This window comes from Opisthocomus hoazin, chromosome 18 (genome assembly GCF_030867145.1).
Source record: "Opisthocomus hoazin isolate bOpiHoa1 chromosome 18, bOpiHoa1.hap1, whole genome shotgun sequence".
Classification (NCBI taxonomy): domain Eukaryota; kingdom Metazoa; phylum Chordata; class Aves; order Opisthocomiformes; family Opisthocomidae; genus Opisthocomus; species Opisthocomus hoazin.
Window position 1 is genome coordinate 8366767 of NC_134431.1, and position 19643 is coordinate 8386409.

A 19643-nucleotide genomic window follows, 5' to 3' on the forward strand; every position below is an offset into this window, starting at 1 on the left:
AGCATGTTAAGGTGGGGCAAGGAGAAGGCTACAAGGTCTCTCGGGATAGCTTTGTACTGCTGGAATGGGCTGAGAACCAGATCTGGGAGAGTCTCCATCCATACCTGGCAGGTGGGATCATGGCACAGATGCTTTGTAGTCTGTGCATTGCTTCTTTGTTAAGAAAATATTTTATTCTCTACACACTAGAGCCCAAGTGCAAACAGACGTGACTGCAGTATGAACAAGGGACCAATGCAGAGGGCATACCAGTGTAGTAATTCAGGTGCATCTCGGGTTGTTAAGGGGCAGAAACGGATGCTTTCAAGCAAATTCTCATGATCACGCAAAGTTACTAATGAGAGAAGAAAAACTGAAATAGTTAGACTGTACTGTTGGGTTTTTTCCCTTCTCTATCTGTGTGGGTTTTTTGCACTTGCCACTTAACAGAGAAAACAGACGGAGCAGTTTCGTTTTCCATCTGCAGCAAGAACCCTGTGATGTAACAGCCCGTCTGATAACCGCAGCGATGACACGCTGCCAGTCGCAGAGGCATTCTTGGGTTTCTGTAAATGTGAGACTGTCACTTGTGGAACGCTGCGAAAGCGAATACCGCGTGCCTGCTTTCCCCTCCCCCTTTCCTTTTCCCCCCTCTCCTTTTCCTTTTCCCCCTCCCCTTTTCCTTTTCCCCCCTCCCCCTTTCCTTTTCCCCCTCCCCCTTTCCTTTTCCCCCCTCCCCTTTTCCTTTTCCCCCCTCCCCTTTCCTTTTCCCCCTCCCCCTTTCCTTTTCTCTCCTTCTCCTTTCCCCCCCTCCTTCTCCTTTCCCCCCCTCCTTCTCCTTCCCCCCCTTTCCTTCTCCTTCCCCCCCTTTCCTTCTCCTTCCCCCCCTTTCCTTCTCCTTCCCCCCCTCCTTCTCCTTCCCCCCCTCCTTCTCCTTCCCCCCCTTCTCCTTCTCCTTCCCCCCCTTTCCTTCTCCTTCCCTTCTCCTTCCCTTCTCCTTCCCCCTCCTTTCCCCCTTTTCATCCCCCTGTGTTTCTTTCCCTCCCCTTCCTTTTCATTTTTCCTTCCCCCCTTTCCTTTTCTTTCTCTCTCCTTTCCCTTTCCTTTTCCCTCCTTTCCCTTCCCCCTTTCCTTTTCCCTTCCCCCTCCTTCTCCTTTCCCTCTTTTTGCTCCCCCCACTTCTTTTCCGTCCTTTCCTTTTCCCTTCCCCCCTTTCTTTTTCCTTCCTTTCCTTTTCCTTTCCCCCTTTTCGTCCCCCCCTGTTTCTTTCCCTCCCTTTCCTTTTCCGTCCCCCCTTGCTTTTCCTTTTCCCTCCTTTCTTTTTCCTTCCCCCTCCTTTCCTTCTCCTTTCCCCCTTTTCGTCCCCCCCCGTTTCTTTCCCTCCCTTTTCCTTTCCTTTTCTCTTCCCCGCTCCCGGTGCCGCCCGGGGGTGCCGATGCGGGGCGGCCCGCAGCCCCCGCCCGGCGCCGCCGCGGGCATTCCCGGCGAGGCGGGCGCAGCCTTGCTCCGCCCCCGCGGGGCCGAGCCCTGGCTATAAGGGCTGCGGGGCGGCGGGGGCCGGCCAGAGCCCGCTCGGACCCGCACCGCCCTGGCCATGCCGCTGCTCCGCGCCCCGCCGGTGCTCCGCGCCGCGCTGTTGCTCGGCCTCCTCCTGCGAGCCGCCGCCGAGTCGGTGAGTCCCGGGGGGCGATGGGTGTCGGGCCGGTCGCAGCCCTGCCTCCGGTCCCTGCCCCCGGCCCGGCTGTGCGCAGCAGAGCTCCGTCCCGCTCCCTCCCCGGCGGCTGGGTCCCCTTCTCCCCCCCGCGCACGGGTGAGCCCCGTCTCGCGTTTCTGTAATCAAGCCCGGCGCAATTAGAGCGGTGCGGGGTGCGTGGGTACGCGACGGAGATGAGCTGCTGCTCCCCGTGATGGCTCTGGTCTCCAGCTGCTGGCCGTGGGCTGGAGTCCATTAATCCCGTTTTTAATGCCAATGTCTGGTGGGTTGGCCCCGTGCGGCACGTTCCAGCGCCTGGCTGGGCTTGTCAGCCCGACCTGAGCTTGGCTGTGCCGGTTCCTGGTGGCTTTCTACCTGTACCAAACCTTCCTCGCTCCCGCGTGGGAGTGAGAAACGAGGTGTTAGCATGGAGGGTTTAGGAGTCTCTGAAATTTATAGTGATCTGAAGCAGTTTGGGTGCTTCACGCTGGGCGCACGTGGGATCTTTGTGGTGAAGCAGAGATTTTTGGGATTCTGCTTTCCCCGCTGGTTGTTTGTTTTTGTGTGTTTGTGTGTGTGTGTCCGACATGCTGATAGTGCAGTCGGGGCAGATTCCTCTGCTAGCCTGAAAGAGCTGCTGAGATTAAGGTGACTGCAGGAGATCAGGGCTTCCCAAAACTAGGTTTAATCCGCTGCATTGCTTCCTTCTGGACTGAAGGCTGGGTGGGCAGATCGGAACTGCGAAGGCTCTGCTGCTTGGGTGCTTGCTAGTAAGGACATGGGGTTGGGGGGTTGCTAGCTGTAGAGTAGGAAGCTCCCCCGGAGAGCAGCTGTGGTAGTTGTCAGCTACTCTCTGCTAAAACCACACAGCCCAAATCTGCTTTAATCTGGTGTCTTTATCCCTGCTGTTACGCACATGGATCACTCAGTTGAGAACTGGCCCAAACTAGTAGGGCAAACCTTTGGGGCAGGCAGCATCTGCAAGTTGCGTTGACCATGTTTGGTATGAAATGCAACTTGATGTCCCTGGGGAATGGAGTGGTCTGTGAGCATCGGATTTCTGCAAAGACAACAAGTTTTGCACAGATGTATTCTGTAAATCCTTATATGTGACTTGCCCGGGGTATTTGTCTGTATCTTTTAAGCTACCTAAGATGGGGTGTATGCTCGAGAAGTAACACTGCCCTACTATAAAGCCTTATCCAAACAAACTGTTTGGGTTACAGGCTGCTGGGGAGGAGACGAGCATGACACGCTGTTTGGGAGAGTTCTGCTGGCGCTCCTCCCATATTATTATTATTTTTTTTTTAACTACACTGCCAAAACGTGCAGGGCTGCACAGCATGTGGCTCTTAGTTTTTCTGTGCGGGCAGGGTGAAGACAGGTAGCTGTTTCTTAACAAGGCAGGGATTGTATTTCTTGGGCTTATGTAAGAGCGTGGCTTTTGAGAGTGATTCGGTGCTTGAGTATTTCCCCAAGCCTGTACAAACACAAATGCCTTGGCTCCTTTCCCCTTGCGTGGCTTTCTGGTGTAGTTGGGATTTCTCCACTTGAAGCAATTGTGGATGTGTCAGAGGGTGGGGAATGTTACTGAAGTGCCGGAGTGTGACGCGGGTGCCTGGGCTGTGGGTGGGTTGTGTTCCAGCAGCGTGGTGTGAGAACATCGCCATGTCCCCATGGGGCAGTGGGAGGTCAGAGCCGAAGGCTGATGGCTCGTGGTGGTTCCCAGCCCTCTCTGGTCCAGTGCTTTAGAAAGCACAGGTGGTGTGGGGCAGGGTGCTCCCCTCCGCTCGTGCTGTGCGAGGATGGGGTTCCTGGGAAGGACGCTTTAGGAGCCTGCAGCTGGGGATGGGCGGAAAGCCACCGGTGCAGCCAAGGCGTGGGATCGGTGGGGCGGACGAAGGACTTGAGGTCTGCCTTGCTCAGGCAGAGAAGCATCGTCGGGCTCTCCTGTTGGGCTCTCCCTGCTCTTTTAGCATCTAAAAGTGCCCCTAGCAGCACAGAGGGGAAGCAGGGGGTGTTCCCCTGCAGCCGAGGAGCTGGCTGCTCCTGTGTTGGAGCTGCAAGAGGGCTCCGAGCGCCCGTAGCAGTGCTAATGGGCTGCAAGCTTGTTGCAGCTGTCCTACTTTTCTGCCTTGAAGTAAGCAGAAAAAGCCTCTGTGCAGCACCACGTTGTGTGTGTGTGTCCCCAGCAGTGTGGGCAAGCAGAAATCCAACCCAGAAGCTGCCGGCAGAGGATTGCTGGGGGAGAGGGGGGAGGCTTTGTGCTGTTTGTGGGCTCTGTTTGCTGGTTTAAAGCAATCATGCTCGGAGGCCTCCTGATTGGCAAAGCTGGTGTCTTGTTGATGATAGCTGTGTTTGGAAAGTAGCGCAGCATTATTAATGTTAAAACCGGTTTGGCTTGTCCTGCTGCCATTGATCCCCGAGGCCTGTTCTTTCTGCTCTTTGCCCAGTTTCTCATCTGTCCCTCCCAATCAAATCAAGACATTGCTATCTGCACGTTTCACTTTATTTTACCTTCTGACTTGGCAGACTCACGGGGCAGCTGAACGTGTCGAGCATGGCTTTGCTTCAGCTGCCCTAAAACACAGAGCAGCAAAATGATGATGTTTTAAGACAATGTTCCTTAGTCCTGAGAGAAGGAGCCCATGATTTCTGGTAGCTGAACCTTGAGCTGGCTGTTGGGATGAAACGCAGAGTCCCTCTGCAGCCCAGCACCTTGTCCGTACTAGATGTGGAAATACCCACGCGGGTGGGAGCAGTCACCCCCGCGGTGCCTGGGGCACAGTCAGGGAAACGGTGCTGCTGCCCAGTTCTCTGCTGTCCTAAGTGCCTGCCAGCTCCCATGCTGGAGAGCACTTTCTTGTGGTTCAGAGTTCTCCAAACACCTTACGCAAGAGGCAGATCGGGGCTGAACTTGGTACTTTTCGGAGTCACGATACCAGAGACTCATTCACTCTAGGATGTTAAGGCTGTTCGCCAACACGATTGCTCTCTTTCCTGCCCCTCCTGTTGTTGTCTCCCAAGGCCTTGGCACTTCGAGGTCCTGCAAAAGCCTGTATCCAGTCCAACAATGAAAATGTTTTTTCCTACGTGTCTTCCCCTCTCCCCTCCAAGCCTCTATTAATGGCTTTACTATTGCCTGGCTGTCTGAATGCGTGGGGTGGGGAGGCCATTTGCTGCTCTCAAATGCCTGAAGTGGAGCCTAACGTGACCTTGCCATGGTTTTCCTGTGGTGGCTTATTGCCTGCTTTGGGACACTTGCACTGAAGTCTGGATGCCGAGCAGCCAGCCAGGTTCCCTCCTCTCCATCGACACTCAAAGTGAAGTTAGCAGCTTCCATGTTGTGGTGGAAGCAGGACACAACTCTTGCAGCTGCTTTTCCCTTCCCTCCAGCTCCTGGTGCTGGTAGATGCTTTGTTAAAAACGTGCTGGCTGCATGAATCCACTTGGCTGGCTGTAAGTTAACACCAGGTTGTGTTGCACTGGGGTGTGTTAAGTTGTTCTCCCTCCAATGGATGGGTTGATGAGCTTTGTCTTTAAAACCAAGGTGGTTTTTTTTTTTTTAATTTGGCAATATTGACTGTACCAAGAAGGGAGGCATGCTGCTGTGGTTCTGCAGTCTGCAACGTAGATGACTTCAGTTGACTTGTAAGATTACTTGATTAAGTTATTGTGGCTCGCTGACCCCACAGAACTCCCCAGCTATCACTTTGGCTATACAAAATGGAGCGACCATCCTTCAAAACACTTCCTTGCTCTGGAGTTAACATTTGTCCTCTTCAGCCTGCTCTTAGATCCTTGCAGCTGCCTTCTCGCCCTCCGCTCGGTGCAGCTCGTTCCTTTATGCCCGGTGAGAACAGCAGGGCAGTGCTCCTTTTGCAGCCCCTGAACTAGCCACCAGTGTAGCTGAAGCACGACAAACCCCGCACACCCCGACCTCCGGGCTGCTGCTGCCGAGCATGTGTGGCTGTTTGTTTGAGACCTGGTGGAATGCGAACGCTGCGGATTAAGGATTCAGATGATTTGCACTAGAATGAGACTCTTGTGATGAGACCGGGCTTGGTGGCTCTGAATAGACAGGACACCGTAGTTAAAGAGTTTAACTTGTAATAAGCTACTGCTCCAAGGGGCTATAAAAGATCCGACGTTTATGAGCTGTTAGGGCTGCACTTCTAGGTTAGTTCAGATGACTTTTTTTTTCTTTTTTTTCTTTTTTTTTGTCTTTAAGCGTGTGCCTGACTGGTTGTCCAGTAAATGCTGCTGCCTCTGACCAGCTCTGCCGTGTGTCGCAGCAGTCACTCACGCTCTGACTCAGGGTTTCTGGCACTTGCCCGGCCTCGCAGCTCCCGGACACTGCTGTCACCCTCTGAGTAACGGCCCTGGCCCCCTCCCCAAAGCAGTGACTCAGACTTCTGAGGCTCTGCAGCACAGAGGTGGATCTCTTCTCACCGGGGTGGGGAAGAAAAGGGGTGACAAGCAAAAGTAGTACTGCTTGGCAGACGGTCTGTGCTACCCTCGACACCGAGTGCCTTCACTGCTGCCTCTTGTCTAATCCACCGTGGGTTGTGGCTATGGTGGGCAAAAAGCTGTGGGGCTCTGACGTATGGCTGCTGCCAGTAGCTGAGTTGGTGTCGGCAAAGGTAGATGAGAAAACAGCCTTGTCTTGAGCAGCCCCTAACTTGCTCTGGCAGCTCCGTAGTTGTGTTTTCAGACAGATACAGCTGGAAATGAGAGTTCCATGGGGGAGAGAGGAAAGCAGCAGTGTTATCTGAAATGACTGAAAGTGTTCAAAGCAAGCTGAAGGAGCGGAAAGTCTCAAAAGAGGGGGTTAAACACCGAATCCTGAATCTGGAGAAAATGTCAGCGTAGGAGGGGAAAACACGCAAGATGTAGCTGCGTCCCGCTCAATTTCTGAAGGCTGGCTGACTTCAAAAATACCCTTCTTGTGAAAGTCTTGGTTGTGTTGCAAATATGCACTCGTCAGTTTTATTCTTAAATCCTTTGAGGCTGAGACTCTGCTTATAAAATGCCAAGAGGCAGCTGTTAGACAAATAATTGGGATAACTTAAAAATCAAAGCAGTTAATTAAAATCTCAGAGAGACAGTCCTTGGGGCGGGAAGGAGACTGAGAGACCCGTAGCACAGTTACCCAAGCAGCTAATGTCATGTCAAGCAAAACCAAAGTTTCTTCTTGCTGAAACAAATTGCGTTCTGTCAGGGAAAGCAAAGCCTGCCGTGGGAAGGGTTTCTGTTTTCTGACGTTGCTCTGCCTTAGCTGCTGAAGGGGGAAAGGTGTCTCTGCCGCAGTTCAACTCGAACTGCACTGCTGTCTGCTGTATGGCTTGAATACAAAGCGCTGTGACCTTGCCGTGCTTACCTTGCTGCGAGGATCACTCTGCCTCCTGCCCTGTAGCTGCTGTTACAGTCAAACTGTAGCAATAAAAAGAAATGTTAACATGCATTAATGACTGAAAGTGCCTGCCTTGGACTGGTGCCGAAATGGTCTGCATGGCACAGTAGCCAGAAGTCTGGGTGCTTAAGGTGAGGTGGCTGAGGGGAGCGTGGCTGGAAGGAGGGTGCCTGGCGTGGTGGGGTGCTGCCGTGCTGGCCTGGAGAGGAGTGGGGTAGCTGGAGGGACGGATCCTGGCCAGCGTGGTGCTACGAGGGTGGCAGAAACTGCTTTTGTGGGTTAGTGTCCCTCTTGAAAAACAGAGAAACTTCTGCTCTTCCCCCAAGTGGAAATACAGTCCTGACTGATGTCAGAAGCTTTTGGTTGGAAGCCTCTGTTCCCCAGCAAGATAAATATTTATTGCAAATCCACAGCGTGCAGCGGGGCTGACTCTGGAGCCAGGATCTTGCAGGAGACTGTTTGTGTGCGGGCTGTTCTTGGCGCTAATTCTAAATTTCCCGAGGCTGAGTATGAGGAGCTGGTCCTGCGCGTTGGTTGCTAAACAACTTGCTAGTCCAGCCGAGCGCAGGCTTTGCAGAGCCAGCAAAGGAGTGACCAAAACAAGAACTGGGTCCCTTTGCTCCTGGCTGTGACAGTGTGGGAGCAGAGATGTGGTCAGGGAGGACTGGAAAACTGCTGCCAGCTCCTCACCCCCTGCTCGCAGAGGGGAGGAAGCCTGGCTGGGTGTCCAGAGCTCGCCAAGAGAAGAAAATGCTCCTGGGAGTGACAGGTTTCCCCAAGTACAGCTGCATTGTCCCCAGTAGTACACGCTGTGTCTGCTGCTTTCTGGGCCCATGCCAAGGCAACCTCTGCACAAGTCAGGAATGTCCCTATTAAAAAACGATCAAAAAAACCTCCCATGCACTGAAAACGCAGCCTTTGCTGCTGTAGCTAACTAGGAAAATCCCTGCTGTTGAAATGGTTGTTTGTACAAATGCTTACACGGGTATAGCCTGATAGCGGAGGGATATGGCTCTGTCTCAAGTGCTTTTCTGCTGATAACTTCCTTTGCTACAGTTTTTTGCTGGTAGCTTTGCCAACAGAGCAAAACTTTAAATAGCGTAACTGTGCTGGAGGAGCTCAACTGCCTGGGCTAAGCCTAAATCTTTGGGCTACTACTTCTGATTAGATTAAAATGGATTGTGGGAGGGGAAGCATTTGTAGGGCGCAGCATTGGGAATCTTGACTGTGCAAGCAAGCTGAGATTAGCTGCGTGGTGAGCCAGCTAGCAAAGGCACCCTTTGAAGTTGGGTGTCTGCCTGGCTAAATTTTGCAAACACTCTGGCACGAGGGAGCATAAAGATCCCAAAAATGCACGTTGCATGTTTCTTGCCAAGTGGAAATTCCACTTGTGTGCGTGTCCAGGGAAGTATTGGGGTGTACCTGTATTCTAGGAAAGGGCAGTGAGGGCAAGCCTCTCCCCAGCATGAGGGGGAAATACGATATATAAAGTATCCCAAGCCTGAAGTATCCCCATGAGAAATCATCCTTGATGGAAAAGCTGCTTTGCTGGGGCCTGCATGTCTTTTTTTTTTTCTTCCACAGACAAAGATGCAATAGGAGCCTTCTGGTATAGAGTAGGGCAGCTCAGAGTGCGTCATGAGCCAGAAAAAACTGAATTCCTTTTTTAAACTTGAATAAATTTCTCCAGCTTCTGAACTGAGCCCTGGGCAGTGAAGTGTGTGAAATGCCTGTGATCAGGTTTGTGGATACCATAAAAAATATAATCTCTTTATGAACTAGGTGTGTGTCACTGCCCATGACCCAGAGAATCTTTCAGGTACACGAAACGTCTCTGCCACAGTTGTTTTCCTCCTGAGTCACATGAGAGCTCTGGCTCTCCCCTCCTGCAGTTTTCCTCTGAACCTTATCTTTATTTGCTTTAGGGCAAGTGATTGACACACAGCCATCTGCAACTGCCTGCTGAGCTTTATCTCCTCTAGCTGGAGGGGGGAAGCAGTCATCTTCCCGCTCGGGCTCTGTAGGTCTCTGGAGCCGGGCACTGAGTATTTAGAGCAGCTATTTTGCCACCATTGCAGTAAACAGATCCCAACATGAGGCTGTCTGGCGAAGGACTCGATCTTTATGGCCTTGCTCTTGGTTGATAATCAGGCAAGAGCAGTTAAACAAGAATTCATTTCTTTGTAATCTTCTCTGTCCTCCTCCTGCTTGCTTCTACAGCGCAGTCCGAGAGGCACGCATGCATGGTGTGGTCTGAAGAGAGCAGGCTGTGCGTAAGCAAGCGCACACGAGTTAAAAGGTAATGGAGGTTTGACTTTGTAAGTGCAGGGAAGCCTATTTTAAGACAGCAGAGCCCGGGAGGATTCATCCCTGCTTCAGAGGAGGCACCCGTGGCAGCGAGCCGCTCTCCAGAGCCCGGGATTACAGAGTAATTGTCACGGGGATTATGGCTCCGCTGCCGCACGAGCCCCCAGGAGAGCCGCTTGCGGCCACGCGGCTTAGAGAATCACAGGGGGAGTGGGGGCAGGCGGGGAGCGACCCCGGCTGCGGCGGTGTCGGTGCTGGACCACGTTACGGCGCCTGCCCCACGTAGCGCGTGGGCTGCCGAGTCTGAGCACGCAGGGCTGGTGTGTGGCTGCAGGGAGGTGGATACCTGGTTGGACGGGGCTGGGGGATGCTTCGCTGAAGTCACCTTGAACGAGTGATTCTTTTACCAGCTGAACAGTTTGCCTGCGTGTTGTTCTTGCTCTGCCATATTAAGCAAGACACTACTCCTTGCCTGCATTACTGAGCACTATTCAAAAAATAGAAATATTTTTTCTCTTGTTGGTAAGAGGCACAAAGAGATAGCATGCAGTAACTGCTCTGGGGTACTGGAGATGCAGTGCTATCCCCAGCTGCCAGCCAGGAGCTGCCTGCAAGCCCAGGTCTGTGCTTCTGTCTCTGATTTTCCCCTTAGTCCTCAGATGTGTTACGGATTTACCTTTGCAGCTCCCTGTGGTGGGAGTGCACCCTGATGGTGGCTGTCAGAGAGGAGATGGGCAAGGCTGGCTTTGCCCAAAGCCGCTGCACCTGTGGTCCTGCTCTAGGACTGCATGAGAAGTGTGGAGCAAAGGCATAGTAGTATTTAACCATGTCTGGAAGCCTCGGGGTGAGCCTGTCATGCAGCTAAATATGCACATGTGCCTGGGTGGGAGCTGTTTGTCCTCTGTCCCTTGGCTCGGAGACCCACGCAGGCCACGTGTGCTGTGAATTATGTGGGACAGACTGACCAGGAACAAGAGGTAAAATGGTGCCCTCCAAGCGTAGGCACGAGGAGTTGGTACAAGCGGATTTTTTTTTTTTACCGTGGATGATGTGTGGAGGGAGTTAGGTGTGACCTAGACTGAAATATTGATACTTGTTTTGATCTCAAGACAAAAGTAACTTTTGTATCTTTTTTTAATTGTTTTTTTCCCTACACAGAGCTGGAGCATGGAGGGAGAGGAGGGAGTAAAGGGTGTTTTAGGGGGAAATACAGACCCTTCCCTTACGAGTCTGGCAGGAGCTGCCTCTACCGGAAGCTCATATCGCTTCTAATAACTTTGTTTTAATGCTTGTTAAGATGGGAAGATAGAGCTGTCTTTGCCTGTTGCCTCGCTGCGGGCCTCCCTCGCTTGGCGGCCAGCTCCCTTTGGCTGGCTCGCACGGGCCTGAGCCTCTCCGTTTGCAGCGCTCCCGCTCTCGGGGGGCTGGCGCGCTGCGAGGGGGTGAGCTCAGCTCCGAACCCCTGCTCCTTTGCACACTTTGCAAAGCCTTCCTGGTTTGTGTGCTCCTGCAAGAGCTCGGTGGAAGTGGACTGTGTGGAGATCCCCTCTCTTGGGCTTGGTGGTTTACAGAGTTTTGCATCCTTGTGCTGGAAAGGCCCTGCTGTACTCAGTGCTCTTTGGTTCGTAGTGTGGGACAGCACGAGGACCAGGGTGGTGGCTTTGCAAGAATGATCTCTTAATAACCAGCCTCCGAGGCTGGGCTGTGCGGGCAGCTGCTCATGTCGTCCAGGAGCCCTTTCTGGCTAAGATGGTGTAGGTGTGCATTGTGGTGGTGTGAGGTGACATCTATCCATGACTGCACAGGTTTGGGAGAGATAATTTGTGTAACCCTGCTCGCTGAAGTGAAATGAGGTGGTCTGTACAACTGTCCCCCGGTACAGAGCACCTGAGAAAAGCCCCAGGAGTGGCTCAAATTTATCTGTCCCCGCGGGCTGCAAAGAGTTAACAGGTCTGCCCCACTGCCACCTCCCAGGCTGGCCCAACTCCATGTGCTTTTGTCTAGGAAAGATTGACTTTCACCTTGCTCCTGTTTACTCCTAGACTTGTGTACACACAGTGCTGGGGAGGGAGATGCAGGAGCCAGCGCTGGGTCTCCACGCCAATGTTATAAACTTGATAAAGAGCTCCCTGCGCTTGGATGCCCGGGTCTCTGCAGGCCTGACCCCCTCTGCAGCTTGCTGGCAGTGACTCTTCAAAGAAGCTTTTGATGAACGCTGGTGTGTTTGATCAGAGACGAGGGCCAGCTGTAAAAGCCCGTTCCGTGTCTGAAAAACTATGTCTCTGCCCCAAAACATAATTTGGGGTTTTTTTTGAAAGGGCTTGCAAAGGCTGTGGTGAGGACATGTGGGCTGGGGCAGGCAAGCTGCCTGGGTTTGTTATTTCCCAGAATGAGCCAGCAGCTGGGGAAATTCACGCATTGGACTGAAACTTTGCTTACTGCCCCAATAAATAGCTTTGAGAAGTGTCTAGTGGTATGCTGGGGCTGTAAGTGAAGGCCCCAGGAGCACAAAATGGGGTGGGGTGGGGTGGGCTAGGGATGGAGCACAGCAGGGCTGCCAGCCTGTGCCAGGGGTGCAATTCCCGTGCCTGAACTGAGCAAACAGTCTGGCTTCATCCAGCAGTGCAGCCGGTTTCCAGCTCAAACATGGGACCTCTGTGCCCAGCTTTTCCAGGAATGACGCTCGTAGTTCACGTGCCTGACGTGCTGGTTGTTTGGCAGGGAATAAGCTCTCTTTTTTCTCCCCACTGGCAGGTAGGAAAAGCTTCTGCTCCCCAGCGCATTGGTTAATCTCCCTTGGTGCTTACTGGGGATAAAGCTGCTTAACATGGGGAAGAAATCCTGAAACCAGACTGCTGTAGAAAAGGTTTATTTCTGTACAGACCCTTCCTGGAGAGGAGCACATTAATAGCAGGGCTCGACTTCAGCTGCCGGGGCGAGGTGGGGCTGCACAGCCGCCCAGTCCGACTCTCGCAGCGAGCCCCTGGCCCGGCTCCAGTGCAGGGATAACAGGTGGTGGAAGGCAGGCTCGGAGCAGTGCCGGTGCCCTTCTCCAGCTGGCAGTTGCAGGAGGTGTTAAGCTGAATGTGGCCAGAGACGACTTGGCAAGGGTGACCGTCGTCGTCCTGCGGCAGTCTCCTGGCTTTTCCCTCTTGGCTGCAGCCTGCCAGCCGAGCGGAAGCCCGGGCACCTTCCGTGGTGCCTCTTCACCTCTCGGCGGAGCTGTGTGACGCGTTTTTTAAGCAGTACTCTAGGGAGCCCTTTACATGGCGCTTGGGAAGCACTAAGCCCTTGCTTTTAAGTCTGTGTAAGTGCCTGTATGCCCTCTCGCAGGTGTGTATGCAAGGAATGTACCTGCTCCAGACCCACCCTCCAGCACAGCACTCCAGTGTTAACTCTTCCCGGGCTGCCAGTGCCCCAGCTCCTAGCAGGAGCCTGCTCCCTAGGAGAGCATGTGTAGAAACCTGGAGGGTAAGTGCAGAGGTGCCCAGCAGCCCGCTTAACTTCCCTGGCAGTTGTAAAATGTGGCTCGCTGCCCACAGGCCCAATGTGGCCTGTCAAATGAGGCTCACTGCCCACAAGAAAAGTTTCCTGTATGGTTTGAGAAGTTCTCGTGGCTTCCAGGAACTTCCCTGTCCTTGCCCAAGAGGATGATGAAGAGTGAGTTCAGGGAACGCTCCCATGTAAGCTAATTTACACTTGTGAGTCAGTAATTTCCTTGTTGTGTCCTCTGGCTTGTAAACAGTGTCTGTCCTGATTTAAATAGGGTATTCTGATAGCCAGACCTGGTGCATTCCACAGTATGTACTAATCACCGTGGCTGGCTGCCACTGCTTTGCTCATGGCTGGGCTGATCTGATAAGGCCAGCCTGCTGTCCAGCCACTCAGTGGCCTAAACACGGGCTTTCTTGAGCCACCCTCATTAGGACATTAGCTGGCCGTGATTCATAATGAAGTACGGCGTGAGCTGGCACAGGGGTGTGGCTTGGCGCAGTGCTCTTGCCACAGTTGATCTGCCCTGGCACAGCAGCCAGATTGTAAGGATCTGCAGTTGATCTGGCACAGCAGCCAGGTTGTAAGGATCTGCAGCAGATGTGCTCCCCGGCCCCGTGCCCTCGCTGGGGCAGGCGGGACCTGGGCTCTTCCTGCCCCTCAATGCAGCAGGCAGAAGCTCTCCTGGGAACAGCTACTGTGTCCTGGCGGCGGTTTCCATTGCAGGTCTGGCTTTGGCTGGGTTTCACATATCTTGAAATGAATTTGCCTTGGAGCAAGTGATCCATAACGTTAGGAATGCCTGGTTGCAGGCTGAGAGGGGATTTCTTCCCAGCTGGCCTTCCTCCCCAGCCCCCTTCCCATCACCTAGTGCCAGGCTCGGGCAGAGTGGAGACAGGGGGTCTGGGAGGAGAGCTGGCCTCAGCACTTCATGCCCTCCAGGCTGTTCCTTTGGTTTTCCTCCAGCGGAGTTGCTGGCGAAACCAAAGATACCGCAATAAGCTAACGAAAAGCACATCCAGTAGCCACTGCTCCTTATGCGAAATGAGAAACATCTTGTCCTGACCACAAGGCCTTGTCTGTGGCAAAACCGGTATGCTAACGGACAGGGAGATCTGGGCTGGAAGCAGGGCCGGGGCTGTGGGCAGAGGAAGCTGACACATGGCTTGTGGCCGATGGTTGGCCTTCGCCTGTGAGATCGGTAGCGGGTGTGATTTGTCGGCTGGTGTCATGGCTGGGCTGTAGGACGGGCCACGCCTGACCGGGCGAGCAGGAGGGCTGATCCCAGCCGCCCCGGGGCTCGCTGCGGCCCTGACGAAGCAGCAAGTGCTGGGGCTCGGGGGGTGCCACCCCACTCTGACTGTGCCCACGAGGCCCTGGTCTTCACCCCTGTCAGGCTGTAGCTCGTGGTCAGCCTGTGCGTTAAGCCCTTGGATGTGCAGGACTGCAGAGTAAAAGGATGTTCTAAAAACGCTCTCCTGGGTGTAGATAAACCTTCAGAAAGGCTTCCCAGTCTTTCTGTGGGGACAGCACGAAAAAATGTTGACAGCTTAGCCCCAGGCTATGGGACCTGTCCATCTGCATTGTGCTGCTCACAGTAGGGGAAGGGCTCCCACCATGAGTCCCCCACCATGGCAATGACTTCATGGCTGTGGTAGCCTTTGGAGCTGCTGGAATCTGTGGGCTGGTGTTGAGCAACCCAAGAGCTGGTACCTGGGGTACCGTCACCGGGGCTGGCCCCCGGGCTGTGGGGCGAGGAGAAATAGTTCTGGGGAAATTGCGTAACTGTGGTGAGGGCAGGAGGTTTGGGCTTGCGGCTCCCTGAAGGTCCAAGTGCACATGAGCTCTGGCATGTAAGTTGCCGTTGGGGCCAAACAGCTGATTCTCTGGGAGGCTTTCCTGCCATTTTGCTAATGTGTGTCTGTAACTGCAGTCGTTCGGCTGTAGGATTGAGGACTTCATTTTACAGACTTGTTTGTTTATGTGTGTTTTAAGAGGTGAGGCAGAGGAAGCTCTTCCTTCAGGCAAGTCATTATTGATAGCAAGTGCTCTTGAACGTCACACTATATTGCACTGCAATTCAGCTGAACTGACAGACCAGTTTTTAACCCTTGGGTGATAAAATAGGTTTGTTCTCGATACAAGAAGCAACGAATTGCCTTGGAGTGAGGCTTCAGTGCTATGCAAAAAACTGACCTATAGGTGCCAGGCTTTTTCTCTGGGAATAGCAAGTCCTTCCAAATCCCCCCCTTATCACAAACGGAAGGTACTGCTTTTCCAGATGCTTTTGTTACAAACTCCTGACCAAGATCCTGTTGTGTTATTTTCACCCTGTGGGTTCAAGTGAACCTCCTGAATCTGTAGCCCTCGGGGAATTTCCCTCCCAGGCTGGCTCTCACTTCTGAGAAATTCTAGGGGAATTCAGCTATTTCCAGGCTGGTGAAGATAGTGCTTTTGGGGGAGAGGAAGTTCAGCATTTAACGTTCTTCTGATGGAAGTGATGTGCTCAGCACAGGCTCTGAACTCCTGACCTTTTGTGAAATGCTTCTGAGGAGTTGCCTGGTACTTAACACTTCTCCACCCCCGTTTACAGGTGAGAGAAACAGAGACCATGGATGCCCGATGGCTTGACTACCCTGCCTCTGGAGACTTGCCAGATGATGAAGACATCAGCGAATTTGGGCCTCACGTAACTTCTGATGGGTTAGATATAGATGAGGCGTCTGGGTCTGGAGGTAAGCAGGGAAGGGGGGAAGTGTATCTCCCTCAGCTGATGCTGTGAAATTTCTTCCAGCACCAGCCCATGAGTGATGGGCTAAGTGCACAGCCAGAGCTCCAGAGGGGAACTACAGTGTCAGGTGGAGATGAGAAAGCTGTGTGAATCGTAGTCACTCACAGATGAGAACAGTGAAAGTGGTTATACCGTGATGTTGAATCATTCGGGGAAGACAGATGGAGTCCAGCCAAGCTTGTCTTACTGCGGGTAAAAAGGCATTGCACTGGCTGGATTGCTTTCCTGTTGAACTCCAAAGAACTTCTGAGAAACTTTTTTTAAAAGATATTTAAAAAAAAAAAAAAATCTATTGTTTGGGGCAGTGTTAAAAGGCTTGAAGTTAGTATCTCAGCTGAGGCCAAATAAGGTAAAGGACTAAGTGATGTTGAAGTGAACTCTGTGACATGCAAAGCTCCCTGCCCAAACCAGTTTCTGTAGCTCCATGTCCCCTTTATGTGAACATTTGTTCTCTAGAAGGGAATGAACAAGTGCTGAGATCGGTGCCTGGCATGTTTGGGCAGATCTGGTAACTAGTGGGTTGGTGAACTATCCTTCAGGGATGGGTGGTGAGAGCGTTGCCCTCCATTGGCACCAGCTTAGCGAGCTGTAGCAGACCTGCTTTGCAGGGCAGCTCCTGCTAATCCGCAGCAGGGGCCAATGGATCCAGCTGAAGACCCGTCCCATGCGAGAGGTGTTGGTCTGAAGATTACATCTCATGGTCTTGTGCAATCAAAGGCATTAGATGGCGAAAGTACTAGTAGATAAGAGGGAATTTGTAGTCAGCAGAGAAGGAGTCCTAGTTTGTCTGCAGTTGCTGGTATTGCCGGAAGTGTCTGAATTCTGGAAAAATGTCATGTAATGAGAGGAAAACTCAGTGTCCTCTTCTGGTTTTTTACTTACTTTTTTTCCCTCTTTGCAGACTACTTGGACTCTGAAGATGCCATTTATCTGACCACCATGGATACTCCTGTGGTAGGTAGTGCCTCTGCATGTTTTAAGCAACATGTAACTACTCTGGTCTGTCTGCAGCGTTCTGAATACCCTTCCCCCTGCAAGACGTGGCATCGGGATGAATCTACCTGCGTGAGCAGGAACAGTGTACTTGTAATGCACTGAGCAAACTTTTCTTTTCCCTGCACACCCTCCTGTTTTCAATTGTAGGGAGGCTGGGTGCTGCTTACTGATGGGTGTGGTTTGTCTGTATTCTGTAGATATCTGACAACTATATTCCTGGAGATACTGAGAGAAAGATGGAAGGTGAGGAGAAAAACACGATGGTAGACAATGAAATCATTCCAGACAAAGCTGTACCTGTCGAAGAGAACCTGTCCAACAAGATCTCCATGGCAAGCACAGCCAACAGCAGCATCTTTGAAAGAACAGAAGTCCTTACAGGTAATATTCCACCTTGTCCTGTTAAATCACTAATACTGTAAATCCAAATGGCTTCTATTGTTTCTTGTTTCTCTGGGGAGCAGTTCCCTGCTGGCGAAGGGGAGTGAGATGCCTTGCCTCTGTGACTACCTGTAGCAGGGTCACTTCTGCCTTATAGTCCTTAAACAGCGGAAGAACCTACTGCTTGCCTTGCTGGGGTAAACAGCATGGTTTTTGAGCCTGCCAGCTGGCTGTTGGCTTAAGGGCCACACGAGTCATGTGGCAGCTGCTGTGCACCCAGATACTGCCTCAACAGGAGGTATATCTAGCCATAAATCAATGACATCATAGACTTTCATATCAAATGCAGGTGTTTTCCTGCTAACCTCTGCCCAGGTCCTGCCTTTTCTGAGCCTTGCTAGGAACCAAGCAACACCTCTAAGGGATCTGAACACCTAGTCAGTTGTTCCAAGTACCTCTGTCCAGAGCAAACCCAGGTGACTGGCCTCCCTTCAGCACGTGGGGCAGATCTGTCACAAGGCACGCTTCGTCAAGCGCTTGGCCTGACGGTCTGAGTACAAACCTCGGCACATCGTGCCGACCTGCAGCCGTCCTCCCAGTCAGAGGAGCGAGTGGAAGAGTGGATTGCAAAGCCGCTCAGCCAAGAAGCTGGTTCAGTGCAATGAGTAGGTACTTCTACTCAAGGGTAAACTTCACTGAAGTCTTGTGGCTACCCTTGGTGTGAGGAGAGAGAAAATCTTGGTGGTTTTTTGTGGCTTTGTGGCCTTTGCTTGTTAGGGTGGTTTTTGGAGGGAGGTGGTGGTGATCGTGTTTCCGTTAAACAGTACCATCTCACGGAGTCCTTAGTGTGCTCCTGCAGGTAGTCAGCAAAGCATTCAAATCGGAGCTCGACTGTTTCCCTGGAGTCGGTGCTGTTTGCGGGTAGTGGTGGGGCTTCTTTCGGTGGGGTTTTTCTGTTTCTGTGCAGGGAGGATGTCTTTTTGTCAAAATTTCTTTCTTGCACTAAACTGGAAGAATAACACAAACTGGTTAATGTCGAACATGTGATTATTCTATGGTTGGATGAAAAGCAATTTCTGGCCTTTTCCAATCACATCTGCTGCGGCTGAAAGTGCCAGTGCAGCAGAGGACAGGCCCATGGGCGACACTGACTCCGGAGTTCTGGGGGCTGGCGCTCTTGAAGCAGATTTTGAGGTGTAGCTGATGGTGTGGAGTTGTCCAGGAGTTTAGACTTATTTGCTGCTCTTTTTTTTTCTCTCCAGCTCTCATTGCAGGAGGGGCAGTGGGCCTCCTGTTTGCTGTCTTCCTGATCCTCCTCTTAGTCTACCGCATGAAGAAAAAGGATGAAGGCAGTTACGACCTTGGGAAGAAACCGATCTACAAGAAAGCCCCTACAAATGAGTTCTATGCTTAAAGCTCAGCAGCACCTTGCGCCCATCAAGGGACAGGCAGACTGTATGGAAACACTGTGCCCTCAGATGAGATGTGCTGAACAAATGCTCGTTTTGGATTGAATTTCAAAGCTACTTCGAGAAAAAACAAACCTCCTACGTGACCCTTCCCATCCCACTCAGCTAACAAGGGCCCAATGAAATACAAAGAGTCTGAAAAAAAAAAACCCTCAGTGTAATTTTTTTTTTTTTCTAAAGCTAGTGTAAAAAGAATAAAGATGCCAAATTTTCTGCTAGCTTTTATAGAGGGTATATAAACACAAAACAGACTGTGTGGAAGCAAGCACCATGTGTTTGCCTCCAGTGTGCTGTGCTTCTGTAGAGGATGGCTTTTTTTTTTTATAAACCTTGTTAGTAGATGTCTTGCAGCAGGCTGTGATGTGCAGCGTTTTTGTGGAGAACTATTTATGAATCTCTTACACTACAGATAATGTTGCCTTATCAGGGAATAAAAGTCCTGTGGGGCTCAAAATCCCTGAATGCCATAAAGGGCCTGTGGGAATGTCTTCCCAGGAGACTTCTGTCTGCTCCTGTGGGCCCCAGGCGAGGGTCATTAGTCCATGGAATCAGGACAGCCAGTTTTGTTTGGCTATGACGACACCCTTTCCTTGCCTTCAGTCTCTTACCTTTTTTTAAGGGTTGCTTGTAGGATCTTTTTTGTAACAAAATTTTAAAGAAAATAGCCTAATGTTTATATAAAGTTTGTAGAAATTGTTTTGAAATAATAATAAAAAAAAATCTACTTTTTTAATTTCCTCAGATTTATTTTTTCAATCCCTTTGTGTTTCCTTTGGCCGGGCATTTCTCTAGAGATGTTGTTTTATAAGATTTGTATTCTGAACTGAAGCAGAGTTAGCTACACTGTGTTACAGGTTTCTTCTAGTTCTATAGCAGCTGTTGTAGAGGGCAAAACATATTTATGGTTTTCCCGTAACTTTTTTAGGAATTTTTTTTTTTTAATAGAATTATTTATAGTTTCTGGAATGGCTGCTCTTCTCATCTGGTAACTTTTGTCCCTCTTATGTAAAACACTAATATAATGAGTCTCTGTGAAAACTATTTAAGCTTTATTCTGTGGATTTTAGTTATAAATTCAAGGCAATAACTTCTAGGATTAATCTGTATGCACAATTGGGTCCA

General features: G+C 51.5%; 1 protein-coding gene across 1 annotated transcript; it reads left to right on the plus strand.

Annotated features, from left to right (window-relative positions):
* Window positions 1–1532: 1532 nt before the first annotated feature.
* SDC4 (syndecan 4) lies at window positions 1533–19264 on the plus strand. The gene is made up of 5 exons (XM_075438330.1): window positions 1533–1651; window positions 15478–15619; window positions 16577–16629; window positions 16869–17052; window positions 18315–19264. The coding sequence occupies exons 1-5, from the start codon at window positions 1574–1576 to the stop codon at window positions 18464–18466; spliced, it is 609 nt and encodes a 202-aa protein (XP_075294445.1). The 5' UTR covers window positions 1533–1573; the 3' UTR covers window positions 18467–19264.
* The last annotated feature ends 379 nt before the right edge of the window (window positions 19265–19643 follow it).

Coding starts and splice junctions, on each gene's coding strand:
- SDC4 (XM_075438330.1), top strand. CDS start 1,574: ATGCCGCTGCTCCGCGCCCCGCCGGTGCTCCGCGCCGCGCTGTTGCTC. Junction 1,652..15,477: donor TGCGAGCCGCCGCCGAGTCG/GTGAGTCCCGGG, acceptor CCCCGTTTACAG/GTGAGAGAAACAGAGACCAT. Junction 15,620..16,576: donor TGAGGCGTCTGGGTCTGGAG/GTAAGCAGGGAA, acceptor CCCTCTTTGCAG/ACTACTTGGACTCTGAAGAT.